Genomic DNA, 19,241 nt, shown 5'->3' with positions numbered 1-19,241 from the left:
CAGATTTGTAATCAACGACCAGTTTGTAATATGGTGTGTTTGGTACTCTGTTGGCAGGTGTGATATGTTTGTCGTATGATGGATGAATCCTATACGATGAGAAAGACTGTTCCATCCGCCGATAAACTAGATCCGTTTTCATTCATCACACTGATCACAGGAACAGATTTACCCAAAATGAATTCACTTCCAATATTGTAGCGCTCAAATTGGCATTAATGTCTCTCGCAAGGTGTCTCTTCAGTACCTTTTCAAGCTAGTCTGTAAGACATGGGCCCCCGGAACCACTAGGGCAGTCATCAAGTATTGTAAAAATGTCGTTTTTTGTCGTTCAAAATGGATCCAATTACAAATATCTTTAGAACTGAAATTGCCAACAATAAAAATTCTTTGACCCTCGCGGGGGTGGGGGGTGTTTGGGCAAGCTATCATGGGTCACAAGTAAACAAGTTCTTGTTACTTGTGTCCTCCATACACCAATGACAAGGGGAACCATGCTGCATATTCCAAGGAATATTCTTGGCCACCACCAGGAGCAGACAGGAGACCTCTTGTTTAGTGAACCTGCGTCTTACTGACCGAGCCACCACGGCTCCCCCGGTACGTCCAGAAACTAGTGCATTAAACCCCATTTCATTTCGTTTCATTTACACATAGTTTATGAAATTACTTTACATGACATTATATTATAAACCTAGTTGAATTGCAAATAAAAACATTTTACTTTGAGCTCCTGATCCAAAAATAATATTGTGCCTTTATCGTTCGTCTTGAAATATGATTCAAGATTGAAGCAAAAAGCTTTTAAAGAACTTTTCTCAGAAAATACTGGAGGTAACCATTTGGACGTTTTACATGTGGTCTGTTTTACTCACTACAGCCCCACTTTTCCCTATATTGATAACGTTAAAGTTTGAAGTAATGGCCCTACTTTTCGCTATATTGATAAACGTTACAGTTTCCCTATATTGATAACCATTAAAATTTCAAGTAACAGCCCCACTTCTTGTGCCCCTACGGGATCTTGTTCCTTGTGCAAAATCAGTTGTCACCACTCCCAGTTCCAGATTTACCAACAGGCATAGTAGGCCATGTGGGGGCCCACAAGTAGGTAAATACTCCCCTGGCCATGCCACTATTGGTTCCTATCAGATGTTTGAGCTTTTCGGTCTAAAAGTTCAACAAGACCTCAATAAAGATTTTACTTATTTTATTTCATCATGGATTGATCTTCAATTTCAATGTCACAATCTTGTATTATATTCCACAGTGTTTTGTATATTACTTTTAATATATTTACCATTGTCATCATTTCAACAATATCCATGTATATAATATATACTAAATATTCGTAACAATACTGTCAATTATTTTACATATTTTACAAATTATATTCATTGCACAAATCTCAATTAAACAAAACATCATTTTCATCAATCATACACAATTTTTCCCTGAATTACACAGTGGATACAGGTAAAAATATCACACAACACTTAAACATTAATCAAAAACATTATTAAAGAATTTAACAATTTCTTTCTTGTTCAGCTATTCTGGCCACAATACATGGTCCTTTTAGTCTGAAATGAACCCTTTAAGCAGGTAGGCTGTTTGGAAATGGGGTTTAATATCTACTTGACACAAACTAGATCATTTCGGGACTAACAGATGGTTTAATTTTATTTAAATAATTTGCTTGCACGTAGGTGTCTTTAGTAGTGGGAGGAAACCAGAAGACTTGGTGCAAATCCATGAGGTTGTACAGACAACCTTACTTCTTGTCACGTACAAACTGGGAATTGAAACCACGCCAATTGACTCGAAAAGACCACACCTTGTCACCAAATGCCCCTCATTTTTTAACTGTATATAATCAACATATTCCCAAAAATAAAGACATTAAGTGATGAGAAATTGTTGAATTTCTGAAGGTTTTTATATAGAGTATTGGTAAATATATATTAAGGGGATAAACACTACCTGTTTCAAATTTAGAGGGGTGTTTCAATCAGAATCAAGAAAATTTTAGATTTGTGCTAAAATTAATAATATATGTAGGGCAGGAAAATTGTTCAAACTTTTCAAAATTTATCTCTAGTTTCACAACTTCCAGACAATTAGGTTCATGTCATTTAATACCTTATTAAAAATATTTACACCACTGCCAGATCACGAATCTTGTTTCAAATTCCATGTAATTATTTCTCAAAACACATATTATATTACTCTCTTTTATATGAAATTAATGATCCAGTAGATTTGAACTTACCGTTCAGTGGCGGTGCCAATATATTCAAGGAGGGGGTGCAGGGTTGGGAAGCCTCCCCCACAAAAATCCCAGCAAAATAATTGCATCTTAGAGAAAATCAGCCTATGGAGAATGTATATGATTAGCTTCAATTAAGAAATGCATTGATCAGTATTTTTTGATTTTTTTAGTCCGTGGAATGAAAAGTACACACATTCCGGTATGAATTTTTAAAGTCTGTCAGGGCTGATGAGAGAGAGGCAGGGACTAAAACCCAGTTCAAAAAGTTATATTCTTTCTCTGAACTAAGTTGGCTAGAGGATCAGAGCTATGTAACCCACAAGCTTAATAATTTGTAGCACTAACCAACATATATTTCTCAAAAACAAAATAAATAAATATTATGATTTTTCAAATATTTTCATCAAATCTGATTAGAACAAATGAAATTTATAAATATTTTGGTAAAATCATTTTCAATAAGAAGAAACTAAGTGCATTATAATCATAATTCTTGTTGACAGGAAATAAACTCACTCTATCTCTCTATACATGGCTTAATATTTGAGCAAGCAAGAAAAGATCACAAATTATTTTTTAAATTTGTTAAAAATTTCATCAATGATTGGAACTGATGCACTTTTCCTCAAGGAACCATTGCAGTTGTTGGTATTCTGTCTCTCTGTTTACAAATTGGCAGGTACACCATCCTGAAGATAAACAAACAATATTAAATTTTAATAAGGCATATACCTATAACAACAAGCCTATTAAATTTTAATAAGAGATATACATATAACAACAAGCCTATTAAAGATACATTATGTAAGATTTAGATAAAAAGCTAGGTATTCTTGCTATAATATTTCGAAAATAGATAATGTAAAAGGAATAATTTGAAAATTTCAATCCAATTATCAAATTACTCTATTGCGAGCGAAGATATTAGCCTTTGAAAGTTTCACAAGACGTGTGCAATAATTTCAACCACCATACTGGTTGTTCGAAGCTAAGTCTCGCTCCTCCAATTTTAGCTTAAATCAAAATACGACTGAACTGTTCTAATCTATTTAATATCAGAGAAATCCGATGCCATCGAGAGTTAATTATGGCCTGGATAAGTTAATTAATGTCTAATTAATAATTTAGAAAACATTCGAGGCCTTAAGAAATATCTGCAATAGGCAAATTTAGCACTAATAAGGGATATACATATAACAACAAGCCAACAGTGAGGCTGCTGTCCCCCATCTCAATCTTAAAATAAATGACACATAAAATAAATGAAGACAGCTATACTTGGAATAAAAATTACTTAGTCTTAACTTATGACACACATTAATTAATTGAACATTTATCTTTTAGTAAAGCATCGAGCAATCAAATTAATTATCTATACATAACTTAACCCAAAAACTTAGTCAACCAATCAAATTGTGATGGGGAGAGAGATAGAGAGAGAGAGAGAGAGACGGATGGACGGACTTGGGACAACAATTAATATTAGTAACAAGGCTCTGTGGTTTCCTTTCTCACACCAACATGGCCATGAAATTGGCAGGTGGAAATGTGATACCAAAATAACAACAAAAATGTTTCTTGGTAGACATTATGTGTAAAATATTTGCACAAAAAATAGAACCAAAACAAGTAGAGACTGGAACACAACAGAAACAGTACAATTAATCAGGGGATACGTACTAATGATATATACAATTACATTACTGTAATAATAACAAAATATCTGACATAGCCCAAATATCACTGAACACCATCATGGCAAAATTTTCCTCACAGCACACTGCATGGCATATGATTGTCTCTATTAGCCTGGGTGGTTCAGCAAAACAGAATGTTAAAAGCCTTTTTATTTCATTGCAATTTCAAAGTCCCTAATCCCTGTGAAACAGATTGAAGTCGACTCGGGGTATATTAGCACATTGTTATCACAATATCATAAGGGGACATAACTTATGTAACACTGTCCAGTAATCTTATTGTGTCTGCACCAAACAGTAATGTCTAAAACATGAGCATCGGTACCGCTGCAATATACGTCCACATTCCTGGGGGTCGAGGCATGCACCAAAATAATTGGCTCTGTCCCAAGGGGTCGGACATGCACCTAAAAATAATAGAGGTCATCCTTAGGGTATAAGGAATAAGTATCAAAAGTTTTCAAGATGATCCTTTAAGAATTGTGACCTGTAGGCGACATACAGACACAAAAACAATAGGGATGATCCTTAGGGTATAAGGAATAAGTGTGCAAAATTTCAAGATGATCTGTTAAGAAATGCTGCCTAAAGACGACAAACAAATGAGCCTGGCTCTGCCCCTGGGGGTTGGGCATGCCCCAAAAACAATAGGGATCATCCTTAGGGTATAAGAAATAAGTATGTAAAGTTTCAAGACAATCCATTAAGAATCGCAGCCTATAGGTGACCCATAGACACAAACATACACACAGACAGCAATATATTAACCCATAGTAACTAATAAAGATGGAGAACCTGAATTAAATATTATATGCAATTCTAAAATAGATTTTCCAGAGTGGTTTCACAGTTATTTCATACTGTAAGTTGCACTATATCTATAAATAGTTCACAGCTATTCACATGCACTAGCGGGAGCAGCAGTTTCAGGAGGTCCAGCTGCTAAAGGGTTAAGTATTTATGTAAATGTAGGATGTAGCCTTGACTCGGTCTCATTCAATCACATTGATTTATTAACATATTTTATAATATCAATAGTGCCAGGTACCTTTGAGAAAATCCACCTACCAATTCATATATCGAATAATTTATTCTACATAAATTATTTTACAGATTTATTTCCCCTCCCACCCACACACATAGATTTCCGATCAGGTACTAATCTTTTGTAGTTTAATATTTTGTTTGATACATATGATGATTCAATCATATCTGGTGGAATTCAGGTAAAAATATTGCATAAGATCAACAATATAGGTCTTAATAGGGTTTAAGATGACATAAACAGTGCAATAGGGGCGCGGGTGCAGTGGGGAGTGAAGGAGCGTCCTTCAACATTTACAGATCACGGAGGTCGAATGACGGACGGTAAAAGTTATTTCATAATCGTTCAAATCACAGTCTTCTTGACATCTGTTTGATCACCTTTTTGTGTCTTGAAAAAATGTCTATTATCATGGGATGAAAGGGAGGTCTATAGAGAGAGAGAGAGAGAGAGAGAGAGAGAGAGAGAAATGGGATTTAACCTCCACTGATCACAAATTACCTATAGATCATTTCAGGACTAACACATGGTACAATCTTATTCCAATAATTCTTTGTGTATAGCAGTCTGTAGCAGTGGAAGGAAACCGGAGAAAAACCATGAGGGTGAGCAGAGAAACCTACTCCTTTTCACATACAAGATTGTGGTCAAAACTACGCCACTCAACTCAATAACAGACTTTATAACCCAAAACGAACACATTAGACCATTCACCCCCTACACCCACCCTTAATAAGAATTAGATATTTATATTCTAATCAAACTATCTACTGCCTTCATCTATATTCCAAATGTAGGATAATTATTTTGGATTTTTTTGCGTGATGATCAGAGAAAACATGTTGTTTATTTAAATTATAATATGTCTGCTTGTATTATTGTATATTATTAGATGTCTGCAATTACAATTTTAACACGATTTTATATATACATTGTATTATGATATGTCTGCATTTACAATTTTAACACGATTTTATATATATTATGATATGTCTGCATTTACAATTGTATATTGCTAAGTTTTAACATGATTTTATTTATAATATTATATGTCTGCATGTACGATTGTATATTGCAGTGTTTTAATAGGATTGTATTTATATCATTATGTACGCATGTACAATTGTATATTGCAAAGTTTTAACAAAAGTTTATTTATATTATTTGTATTATGTAAGATTGTTTATGCTGTGTTTTAACAAGATTTTAATTATAATATGTCCTGAAGTACGATTGTATATTGTTGTTTCAGTAGGATCTTATTTGTTATACATAAAGAGCAATTAAAGCTGGGGAAAAGCAAAATTGAAAGATTTTCAAGGCAAACTTTAGCCGAAATAAACCCATGCAAGCTAATCCTTTTCTTTCTGGTCACAAAGTTGGCAGGAGAAAATATGATCATCACAAAATAGCCCTGGGAGTTATTTAGATTGTTCTTTTTGGGTTGTTTTTTCCAATAAATAATATCTTTTAACACACAAAATTTTAATTCCAATACAGAATTCATTTTAACTTGGGCTGATGAATCAAAATTATTTCACAGTTGCACATCCAGTTTCTGAATGACCTAGGACAGGGGTTCCCGACCATTTTCTACTCATGGACCCAATACATTTTACAAATCTCTGAGGACCTCCACATCTGCATTTACTCGGTTCAGTGAGATTTCCCATATTAGGGGCGTTAGGAATTATCATATCAATATTTGATAAATCCTAATAAAATGTGGTATATTAACCCATAGCAAGATAATCACCATTCCTATTATTAAAGCGAGAATTTCATATTTTCTAAGAAAGTCAAAACATAATTATTTCTATGTCTTTTGCTCAATAGGTTATCAACTCACTATTATACAATCATAGGTGTCATTCTCACACTTAAAACTCATTTACACAGGAAATAACAACACAATTACCTCCCTTGTTTTCCTATTGAAAACAATGGTCAGCCATTTCCTCAACGTTGGAATTTGAAGTTGAAAATGATATTTTTGCCAATTTCTCAGCTGGCAATAGTGAATTATAGGATTAATAGGATTATTCTTTAACAAGGTAGGACTGTTTATGGATACCATCTATTTTAAGGCTTTATTTTAATAAATTTTAAAAATATAACTTAAAAATTTGAAATTTCCGCTTTAATTGACTGATATATAAGCCATTGAAATTTATTGTGCGTTAAACAATTTCATAATGAATTTTCCTTTATCTTTTTTCCAACAAGGTTGCTCTTTTTCGCTGCGATCCCCCCGCCCACTCCTATACCCTCTAACAAATTTTGGAAAATACTGACCGAGGATTTGGGTAGCAAGGTATTTCACACCAAGCATTTCATAGTAAAACCAACAAAAAAAAAATTGGCATACCAGTAGAAAGTATTTAAGCCTGGGGTGGGGCCTGAATGGTTAACATGTGCGCGTTGGCTCAGAAGGTTTGTCATTGGGTTTTTCAGGGTTCCTCACACTGCTAAAGACCCCTACCCGCTAGCAAATTATTGAAATAAAATTGAACCATTTGTTAGTCCTGAAATGACCTAGTTAAAACCCATTTCTCTCTCTATTTGTGGTTGCCATCAAATTTTTATCCTACACCAATTTGTGACCAGAACAGAAAATGTGGGATAAAAGGTAAATAAAATAACAACAAACACAAACAAAGTGCAAATAAAAAACAACAAACACAAACAAACAGTTGATAATGAAAATAAAATAAAAATTATTTATGACCCATATATATATATATTATAACGAGATAAAATAAATCATTTATTTATGTACAAATACAGTAAAATTAACAAAATACTTGTTCATGAATTTCTACATGAATTTGAAAGAATATAGAATGAATTTCTACATAATTATCTTTCTCTATGTAAATATGGTTAATACTATCAGTGAGTATTATATTAATGGTTATGACATTGTCCACTGTCTGTGTTCTATACTGCTTTAATTGTACCATTCCCCTGCCATAAACATTTTATATAAATATTTATTCAATTGACGAAAACACACAGATGTTTCTCTTGACCATTTTTCACAGCCCACTGTCAAGTGAGAACTTTGTCTCTCAGCCAAGATCATCTCAAAAGTCAATAATTTCATAATTTTGAAAATAGTCCACCATCGCAAATACAATGAAATGCAATGAAATGGGGTTTAACGTCCTACTGCATCGCAAATACACATATTTGTTCTTCTTGGGGGCGATGCTCTTTGAATAAACACTAAGGCTCCACTAATTCAAGTATGATCAACATGAAACTTGACATATTTCTTCTTGGGATAACTGTGCATTGATTGATGGACGTCAAAATTTCATATGATTTAATCAACAGTTTGGATTCAATAGGATAAAAAGGGAGGCCGATCAAAAGGTGATGACTTGTTTATATGATTGGCAGAGAATTACGAATGTTGCCAATTGCTCAATTCATTATACCTTTGTAAATACTGAATAGAATTTAACTATTTCAATTGACATCCTTATTAAAGATTCAATTTATAAATACTAAAACTAATTTACTTTGACATTTTTGAATATTTCTCAACACACCTATTGTATATAACCATCTTCTTCAATTATATTGTTCTTTCTCAGCTATGTAATTTTAAGATCCATACATTTTGAAATTTAATCAAATAGTATAATTAAATTTATCTGGCCTTTCCGTTTATTACCTGACTTTTCTTCTTATAGGTACTCAAAGCTTCCTGTAGACGTTTTCCATAATCAGCATCGGCTTTACTGTAATTTTCGACAGCTCGTTTTTGGATGAACTCTTGAGCATCTTTCAGATGTCCAGCCATGTTTTCAATCAAACGAGTTCTTTCTTCGGGCTTTAAAACCTGGAATGATAAAAATTTGTATTGAAACGTAACAGAAAATAATTAATTTCTATGTACTGTACATACATCAAGAAATAATTCAACCTATCACCAATTATATTAATAACAATATACATTTCAGTTCTTTATCATAAGTATATATAAATATTTGGCTTATGAGATGAAATGAAATGGGGTTTAACATCCTACTGTTCTGCTCCGACTGGGCTAATGAAGTCGGGTATACGCCATACAGTGTGCTATGAGGGAAATTTTGCACGAACAGTAGTGCTATGGCCTACTCTTTTATCGAAATGAAATGAAATGGGGTTTAACGTTCTACTGTTCTGCTCCTATACTGGGCTAATGAAGATGGACTCTTATATCGAATTCCAACTGCCAGGGGATCTTTTACGTGCATGCCAATGTGAACACAGGTCCTCGGTTTTTCGTACCATCCAAATGACTAGACAGCTGTCCTTGTCAGGCCCTCCAACCTGCATCACTGACAAGGGGGGAACCTTTACAGAAAATCCTGATGAACTTTTCGGCCAACACCGGGAGCAAACCTGTGATCTCCAGGGAATCGAGGCAGTGTCTTACCCACTTAGCCACCGCGGCTCTATTTGGCTTATGAGATGGGGGACTGCTTATTAGCCTACAGTTCTAAGTCACACTTATAGGGATACTTATAGGAGATAAATAAAATTGCCTCACCTTTCTCCAGAATGTTCCAACTTGTGAGAAATTATCATCATCAGCAGTATTGTATCTCTGACAATCTCCAGATATTTTAAAGGGGCATTCCAGTTGTTTGGGATTGTCTAAAGGTCCATTGAAACTGTTTGGGAAGTAGTTGGGAGCATTACCTGAAATACACAAAATTACATGAATGATACTTAACTATATATATTATATGAATTGTGTAAATTAAAATTCATAACATGAACTGTCCAATTTGTGAAAGGGGGTTGGGAGGGGTTAAACAATGGGATTCGAAACCACGCCAGTTGACTCAATGACAGGCCTTATGGTAACCATTCAGCCATCCAACCCCCCATGGGCTTTAGATCATAGGGTCTGTCATTGAGTCGAGTGGCGTGGTTTCCATCCCAAGCTTGCACATGATAAGGAGTAGGGTCACCTGTCCAACCTTGTTTGGTTATCTCTGGGTTCACCAGGTTTCCTCCAACAAGACCCCTACGTGAAAGTACTTTATTGAAATACAAGTGTACCATATCAGTCCCAGAATGACTTAGTTTGTGTTGAGTCTGTTTGTCTGGTGCTGTGATACTGTCTCTAGTGTCCTTAAACCTCAGGTTATCAAATTGTCTCTCATCTAGACCATAAATAAAGGCCTATGCAAACCATATAAATTTTGTCAAATGCAATCAAATTTGTGTCAAAACTTCGAAGTATATAACAAAAACCCCATCTAAAGTTTCTTGTTTAGGTTTATTAGAGTTACCTACCTTGGTTATCATCTACACATTGTGGTCCATCTCGCTGGTAATTACGTATTTTGGTATTATAAGGACAATTGACTGGAATCTGTAGATAGTTGCTACCTAAACGATGTCTGTGGGTGTCCGAATAGGAAAATAATCGACCCTGAAGAAGAAAATGACAATCTTGTTTTAATAAATCAGGGCATTTGTTACCTGGCAAAGTATCTTTAAAGAATTTACATACCCCCCTCGCCTAGACAAAGACACAAAGTTTCTAAAATCTCTGTTTAAAAAGCAACTGATTATGCTTAAAAGCATACAGTGCAACTGCTTTCTGAGTGAAATGGTGTTTAACGTTTTAAGAAGAAAATGGCATTTATAGTTCAAATATGATATTATTTAGTCAGAAATCAGTTATCCTGCATGTTTGTAAGCTTTATCAGAGTCAGATTTTATTCAGTGGTCTTATAGACAGATTTTAGAAAATTGGTGCGTTTGCTTAGCCATTGTTGTATGTACATTATTAAAAGATAGCTTGCCAGGTAAGTCCACAGTGTATATACTTCATCTCATGATTTCCAGTTTGCTATGGAGCGACAACATTATACGACCACATTTCAATGTCACCGTATAAAAACAATCATTTGTGTTTTAAATATGAAGAAATGCCGTGGTGTCATATCATCTTATTTTGGCTACTGCATTTTCTGATACTGACCGTAGTTAAAATATCCTAATTTCAATTGACTGATGATATCCGTTTATCCATCGAATAAAGGAAGACAGTAATTTATTCAGGAAACTTTTATGTGCACATCAACTTGTATGTTTGATCTCCATTTTTGGCCCATCTGAATGACTAGACACAGTTCTTTGCTAGGCCCTCTGCCCTGAACCACAAACAAATAGAGAGAGAGAGAGAAATGGGGTTTAACGTCCACTCGACACAAACTGGGTCATTTCGGAACTAACACATGGTTCAATTTCATTTCAATAATTTGCTTGCGCGTAGGGGTCTTTAGCAGTGGGAGAAAAACCAACGAGGTTGGACAGGCGACCCTACTCCTTGTCACGTACAACCGGGGAATCGAAGCCCCGCCAGTTGACTTAATGACAGACCATATGATACAGCGCAGCGCGCACGTGCTAACCATTCGGCCATCCAACCCCGCCATACTGACAAATAGAAACCACAATAGAATAGCCCGAGGGGCTTTGACAGCCAATACCATGATCAAAACCAGGAACCCTGTTTAGTGAGCCAGTGCCTTAATGTTTTTGTTAGGATATACAGGTAAGCTCACCTGTAACATTTTATCTGGACTGGCTTCAATACCTGGTACCATGTGAGCTGGTGAAAACGCAATTTGTTCAACTTCAGCAAAATAATTTTTAGGATTTCTGTTTAACACCATTTTACCAACAGGATGCAAGGGGAACTCACTCTGTGGCCATATCTGAAAAAATTATCAAACTGTTCAATAATTTGACACTAGGACTAAACTAGTTGATACTAGTGCTGAGTGACACAATCTAGATTAAAACACAGATCCTATTTCATTTTGTTTTTTATAGTTCTAAATTTTGTTTTTACTTGTCTTTACTACACTAGGATCTAGAAGAGTTGTTATATAACCCACATTCTCAAATGATGTGAGGGATTAGCCAAGGAAACAGTCTGTTACAGCGAGTCCTTGGCGTGCGATGCATGGAACTGTGGGTATCCCATTACAAACATCAACGCTGATTGGTTATTCAAAGGTTTGACGTCATAGGGTCAAAAGCTGCTCGTATGACCCCTGTTGCGACCTTCCACTTCAACTGGTCAGATCTTCATGTAGTGGAGGTTGCCGAAAGTATAAAAAAAAAAAAAAGAAAAGAAATATAGATCTGTATTTTAATCAGATTGGTGGGAGCATGATATATCGTTGAATTGATGTATCGTGATACATCTTCTCACGATTTGAATATCATATTATTTTGTTCTTAATATGCATGAGTTAAAAGCTTACCTTTGTTAGATCAAACGGATTCCATCTAAATTTTTCAGCTTGATCATAAGTCATAATCTGTACTTTGACTGACCATGATGGGAAGTTCCCATCTCTGATAGCATTATAAAGATCCCTTTGAGCGTAGTCTGGATCAGTTCCTGCTAGTTCTCCAGCTTTATCACCAAAGAAATTTTTAATACCCTGATCAGTCTGGATAACAAAATATATCAATTACATAATTATATTAATAGTCAACAATATTTTATTCAATGATTGAACAGGCAAAAGCTTGTATTAGATAGCAGATCATCATGTTAGAGGAGAGCAAACGCACATGCTCACGTGAACCAACACAGATTCAATTCCAGGTGATGACCATGATCATTATTCATTCTAAATTGCAACAGATAGCACACACCTTAGACAACTCGACCTCCCACACCACCTAGATACGTCAAATGAAATCACTCACCGCTCCCCTCCCCCCTAACTCCTTCCCGCCCCTAGTGATGAGAAATGAAATGGGGTTTAACTTCCTACTTGTGAGCAATGTGAACTGTTCAAGTATATAAGAAGTATTCAGATAGTAAGCACACCCTGCCTCAAAAACAACACCTTTTACTCTATTATTGGGACTGAGATATAGATCTAGAATCAATGTGTCTTAATTACCTTGAAATGGAATTTACAGTAAATTCCCTCGTTTTTGTTGTTGATGAGTTTAAAGGTGTGACTTCCGTATCCATTCATGTGTCTGTAACCATCAGGGGTTCCTCGATCAGAAAACAAGAAAGACACTTGATGGGAAGTTTCTGGTCTCAAGGTGATGAAATCCCAAAACATATCAGCATCCTAAAGAGATAAATCATATCATATTCAATAATTTCATTAAATGCAACTAATCAGTGTTAACAAATGAGCTTATTAACCACTGCCATATTGTAGCAATTAAGGTCAATTGTTTTCATTGGTCTACCATGTGCACGTATCCTCTAATCAATATAGTTGATACATCTTCTGGTGTTTTTACCTTTTACTTCTATCGATGAAATGGACTTGACTTAAGCTTTTACGATATATGTATAGTTCATTAAAGTTGGAATCTTGAGGCAACTATATCAAATTGTAAATAAAAAAACAAAGGGGACATGATCCCAGTACAAGATGACTATAACAACATACATAAGTGACTGTATCAATGATCCAAGTTCAAGAGATTTAGTCCATTCATAATGTGATCTTTTATCATTATCCTAAACAAGAGTTATTTCCCTTGCTTTATATGGAAACAAGCTTTTGGGAAACTTATATAAAGGGGGGAGAGGGAGAGAGAGAGAGATGGGGTTTAACGTCCACTCGACACAAACTAGGTCATTTCGAGATTAATATATGGTTCAATTTTATTTCCATAATTCGCTTGCGCATAGGGGTCTTTAGCAGTGGGAGGAAACTGGAGAACCCGGAGAGAACCCACGAGGTTGGAAGGCAACCCTACTCCTTGTCACGTACAACCGGGGATTCGAAACCACGCCAGTTGACTCAATGACAGACTTTTTGATACAGCTGCTAACCATTCAGCCATCCACACACCCCCTCCCTTATATAAAGGGAATTTGATCAATGATAAGGATGAAATGTGACTAATGATATAGTGATAAGGGAGAGAAAAAATAATTCATAAATAAATTCAGACACAAAATTTCTTTACCTTTAAATTTGTAGCAGGGTTTCTCTTTTGTGTGTGAATAAAACTGGGAAACTAAAAAAAATAAAAGATACAATCTATGTTTTTTGCACACCACTAATTTTTTTACATTCAATTATAAAATACCTTAGCAAAACACTGATAAGACTGTGAAGAAGGTCTGAAAGTGTTCATTCCAGGACAGGTTTTGGATGGCAGCCCTTTATCAACTGTTATAGGGATTCTATTATTTTTAGTAAAGAGTTAATTCATCACAGTCTCGTAATTAATTTTGTTACGTATGAGCCGAAATATTTCAATTTAAAAAATACTTTTAAAATATATAAATATTGACTAACCAGTATAGGATCTCTGATAAAGAAGATGGGGGTATTATTTCCAACTAAATCCCAGTTGCCCTCTTCCGTGTAAAATTTCATAGCAAATCCTCTTGGATCTCTGGCTGTGTCGGCAGATCCCTTCTCACCACCTGAAAAACATTAACAGGATAAGATTAAAAGATTTATCTATTGGTTCAATAAACACCAACAGGGAATTCCATCAAACAGGAAGTAGTATAACTCGAAAACCGAAAGGGGTAATGCAAATCCACCGTGTCTACGTCACTTCTCAGCTCGATCAGAATTTATAGTCCTATCTGCAAACCCTCGAACAGAAGAACAACTAACAGAAAATAAAATGAAATGGGGTTTAACGTCCTACTGTTCTGCTCTGACTGGGCAAATGAAGATGGGTATACGCCATGCAGTGTGCTGTAAAGGAAATTTGCTCAGACAGCGGCACTACGACGTACTCTTATATCGAATTCCAACTGCCAAGGGATCTTTTACGTGCACGCCGATGTGTACACCGAACTTTTGCCATGTTGATACGATGTATGCAACAGGACTAAAATATGTCACATAAATTACTTACCTACAGTTGAAAACCTGACAGCACATGGGGTACGTTTTCCAACTTTTTCAAATATTTTAGCTTTACAATACTTGGTAATATCATGAGTTACTTCAAAATATCCAAAAGCACCTGAAAAAATAATCAGAAATACAAACATTATTCTTTTAACTAAGAAGATGGTTTAAAGACAATCAATTTAGTCAATATGTCTTTCTATCTCCACAGGTCTCTTGTTCTGAGCATGACTGACCAATTCTCTGTCAACATTCACTGAACATGGACGGAGGACAGACCATATTTCACATGTCCTTTGTTATGAGCATGACTGACCCATCCTCTATAAAACATTGGTCTAATATCAAAAGGTGACCAAATCCAAAGAGAGGTCAACACATACACCTAGAGTGAAAAAACAATAAGGGCAAACAAGTTTCGAACAATTTGCTGATACAGTTAAATCCTATCTTTTTAAAGAACAGTTAGTTTGCCTAGATAATAACAATTTCAGATGGCAAAATGGCAGGTGATTCACAGACCATTGACTGATATTATAATGTGCAGAACACCTGCATTTAGAACTCTTGTCATACTATACAAGGATTGTTCAAAACTTTGAATTTATATTAAATTCCCATTTATTCAAAATTCAGATTTTTACCTGATCCCTTGGCATGGACAACTCTCTCTGGTATTCTCTCACGATTAAAATGAGCCATCTCATCTGTGAAGACAAAATCTTGAAGAAGAGCCGGGCCACGGGGTCCAACGGTCAAAGTGGACGTTTTGCTCCCTATAGGAGCGCCTGTTCCAGTAGTCATCACTTCCGGATTCTAGAACAATATAATAAATAATACAACAAAAAAAAAAAAAAAAAAATTGGGTTGATTTGATTTATTTTGTTCTTATAGCTGATTTGGAGTAAGTTCTTTCTTCTGGGTTTTGGAGTAAGTTCTTTGTTCCGGGTTTTCTATAGTCATAATTAACCAGACTGTTCTTACTATAATACAATCTTTGTCTAATTAACTAAGGCTATGTGATGTTTGTTAAGTCATGTGACACGATGCTATCCGCAAGCAAACAATGAGAATAGGTGGTCCATTAGATTATATCTACTTCTTGAGACTAAATTATAACATCAAACTATGATTACTATGAACATTATTGTTGATATCAAATAAATTTTAATGCATCAATGTATCTGGAGCAAACATCAACACTTGCAGCCGCGATGCATCGATGAAGGTTAATAACATGAATGGACGGACATAAGACATCATTAAAACAGATTTTCGAAAACGTAAGCATATACATGTAGTTCATTTAAATTTAATTCCGAAGAAATAGTGAGTCATTTTTCAAGATAGACAATATGTGTATCAGATTGAGTTAGCTCCACTGAACTTTTGCACTGGGGATTAAAAATGTCCAATAAGGAAGAAAGAAACCAGAAACTTTCAGGATTAAGATAAAAAAGGAAATCAGTAGATTAAAGAGGTCAACCAAGGCAGGTTAAGCAGTTGATCAACTTAAGGGTATAACACTATAATAATTGGCTTGATCACTTAATAATAGAATTAATCCCACCATTATCAATGATAATCGAGATAAGCATTATAGTAATGGTTATAATTATACCCTCAGTATATTTTTGTTATGTTTAATGTGATATAAAAAAAAAAAAAACAATATTAAGATAGACAGGATATTAAAAGGCTTTTTTTCAAATTATTTTACCACAATAAATTAAGTCACCTTATAGGAACGTGTTATGTCTATCTTTCTGCATCTGGTACACATGACATGTTCACGTACACATGACAGGATGATTATGAACAAATAAAATGGAGAGGATGAAATTGAATGAATGATGTTAATAAAAGCTACACTCAGGTTTAGAAATAATGATTTTAGTTTTATTCAAACCTGCTCATTTTTATGCACTTAATGTTGGTGTGGCTTATGAATTTTTATAATGTATTTTGATCAATGTTATTGTAATATTGTCGCTACTGATGAAAAGTTACACTAGCTGACCAGTGAATATTTTACAAATGTATTAAATTATCTTGTGGTTATTACCTGAACTAGGACCAGACATTTTCAACTTTGTGCCAGACATGTATTAATTAATGAAAACATTAAAAACACTGAAACAAGACAGTTCTCCAGAAGGATTGCCCCAGACAGTGCATGAATTTATACACTGTACCTGATATTGTCGATACGAATAGGAGCCTTAAATTTCCACACCAACCAATATTGTCATTCCACAAAAACCCTTACAATCCAATGAATCAACAATCTTATGTTTGACCCCAGCTGTTTAAACCTTATTTTTCTCCATCAGATTTTTTGGCCTAAGTCAAACTAAGTGGGATTTTACTAGGCCTAACTCTAAAAGTTTTGGAGTGGACACTATTCCACCTGGCACCTCCCAGCTTGGTAGCAGACTTGAAATTTCCAGGAGACGATAAAGGTTCTATGACCAAATTTCAATATCTTTCAATCTGACAGACGTTTTAGTTTTGTTCATGTTTTTTTGACTAGCGAGTTTGGGGCATTATGATTGTTCAGGCATAAGTTATACAACTCGTCTCCTACAAAACTTTATTAACATCGACGCATATTGTTTTGTTTGGTGCAATCTATCGTTTTAACTTACCGTCTGTTGCTTCTTGAACTCATTCATCTGTTCGGCAGCTCTGTCTCGGCTCCCCATCTTGCTGTTTATTGGATTTCTTGTGTTCTGTCTGAAGAAAAAAAGACTAATATCATTCAGATAAACTGAATAACGGCCTTGAAACTATTGCATCGGTCAAAGTTCGATGTAAGAATATTCGCCGGAAGCGTCCTTTTCGGCACTGCGAAGTGGTTTCTAACCACATCGTCCCAAAAATGGAGTTATTTCGCGCCAAAGAATATTTATACGCAATTCTGCGATCAAACCATACAATTTAGTTAGGTTTTAGAATTTGGAAGTCGAACCGTGACACATAAGGCCTAGTCGTCAGTTCTGCGTGTGCACTATAAACAATGTCAGTGATGCGCATAAGAAAGCCTGTTAGAAACTTGCGTAATTGTTCCCGAAATTCTGAAAATGAGATACAGGGTCCCGTCGATCTGCACTAACACTATTTAAGAAAGCTTGAAGTTTCATAGTTATTTTGAGCGAGTTCAATTTAATCTTATTTCCAAAAAGACACACTCTGTGTAACTAAAAACAAACATGCCCCGTGTCCGATAGGTTAACGTTTTAAATGATGCATGATGCTACCATCCACGTATTATTCTGCTATTCTGAAACAAAATTGCGCGAAACATTTTATCAGTAAACAGTCAAAATATTCTCTAGTACGCACATCGATAAATAATTAGTCTACCAGATGTTAAAACTCTTAAAATAAATTTAATTTCTACCAATTTATAAGAGCTATCTTGCCCTTTTTTTAGCCTGTATTCCAGGGATAAGCAAGTTTTGCATTAAATATCATTGATAAAATTAAAATAAGTTATTAGATAATCAATAAATATCCCACTCTGAAATGCTGACTGACGTGTAGTGAGCCTATATAACCTCGCGCGAGCCTCTAACACTTTCCAAATGAAAACAGAAAACTATAGACAGCAATGTCATTAATGTGTCAACTTACTCAAGACGGATCTAGCGACTGACTGGATTTGTTAATTTCCTAGTTTTATATTTATAGCCATTTTTGCAAGTCATGGTGAAACGATAATTTTTATGTTCATATATGGAGACTTATCCTACATATAGTACTTTTATAGTTCAGTGGTTACGGATGACAAATGATTTAATGGGCCTACGTGACACTATTTACAATATTTATATACTATTGGAATGTATAGGTTAAGAATATGTGAATCGGAATAAAGTGAGCAACTGACGGTGTGGCAGTTTGAAGTATACGGTTCGACTCGGTTCCTTCAGTCGCCGTCTTCATTAGCCATCATACTAAACTGTCTACAGTTAGCTCCTTATTCTCGAACTATGAAGTAGATGGATCTCTGTGTGCAAAATGCATTAGCCCATAGTCGGCTCAGAAACGTAGGACGCTAAACTCTATTTCATTTTATTTAATCTACCTAAGCTTGTAATGATGTAACCAGGGGCGGATTGGGGCCGGACACCGGCCCGGGCTCCCGTGTCGGAGCCGCCCCTTTTACTGACCGGGGGCTTTCCGCCGGGAAAATTTGGAAAAATGAACCCCAAATATGCGATTTGGTGGCATATCTGATTATAATCTCTGTCAAATAGTATATCTCATAAATCGATTAATTTAGGCCAAAACCCCGACCTGCAAGTAATTTACAACCATCAACCTGTGAAATCATC

General features: G+C 35.2%; 1 protein-coding gene across 3 annotated transcripts; it reads right to left on the bottom strand.

The window, feature by feature from the left end:
* Positions 1 to 1,193: 1,193 nt before the first annotated feature.
* Positions 1,194 to 18,548, bottom strand: LOC126811777 (catalase). 3 transcript variants are annotated; one of them, XM_050537676.2, is made up of 12 exons: positions 17,550 to 17,696; positions 15,546 to 15,717; positions 14,906 to 15,016; positions 14,329 to 14,459; positions 13,994 to 14,044; positions 12,958 to 13,137; positions 12,304 to 12,495; positions 11,596 to 11,748; positions 10,316 to 10,454; positions 9,561 to 9,712; positions 8,697 to 8,864; positions 1,194 to 2,961 (listed from the first exon to the last, which is right to left on the bottom strand). In XM_050537676.2, exons 1-12 carry the CDS (start codon positions 17,604 to 17,606, stop codon positions 2,938 to 2,940), a joined length of 1,530 nt encoding a protein of 509 aa, XP_050393633.1. In that variant the 5' UTR covers positions 17,607 to 17,696; the 3' UTR covers positions 1,194 to 2,937. The 3 variants fall into 3 exon arrangements, with proteins under 3 accessions (XP_050393633.1, XP_055954618.1, XP_050393632.1); XM_056098643.1 differs by lacking the exon at positions 1,194 to 2,961 and adding an exon at positions 18,538 to 18,548 and having other exon boundaries at positions 7,703 to 8,864; positions 17,550 to 17,637; XM_050537675.2 differs by lacking the exon at positions 1,194 to 2,961 and adding an exon at positions 18,424 to 18,546 and having other exon boundaries at positions 7,703 to 8,864; positions 17,550 to 17,637.
* Positions 18,549 to 19,241: the final 693 nt, after the last annotated feature.

Source organism: Patella vulgata, chromosome 2 (assembly GCF_932274485.2).
Source record: "Patella vulgata chromosome 2, xgPatVulg1.2, whole genome shotgun sequence".
Taxonomy (NCBI): Eukaryota; Metazoa; Mollusca; class Gastropoda; family Patellidae; genus Patella; species Patella vulgata.
The sequence above is the reverse complement of the archived record's forward strand: the minus strand, read 5'-3'. Positions and strand labels throughout refer to the sequence as shown.

What these genes read in the sequence shown, in the direction of transcription:
- LOC126811777 (XM_056098643.1), bottom strand. Translation starts at nt 17,606, where the DNA reads ATGGGGAGCCGAGACAGAGCTGCCGAACAGATGAATGAGTTCAAGAAG. An exon ending in TTATCAGAGATCCTATACTG is followed by an intron (nt 14,045 to 14,328) that starts GTTAGTCAATAT and finishes TATTTTTTTTAG; the next exon opens with TTTCCCAGTTTTATTCACAC. An exon ending in ACTGTAAATTCCATTTCAAG is followed by an intron (nt 12,496 to 12,957) that starts GTAATTAAGACA and finishes TTTGTTATCCAG; the next exon opens with ACTGATCAGGGTATTAAAAA.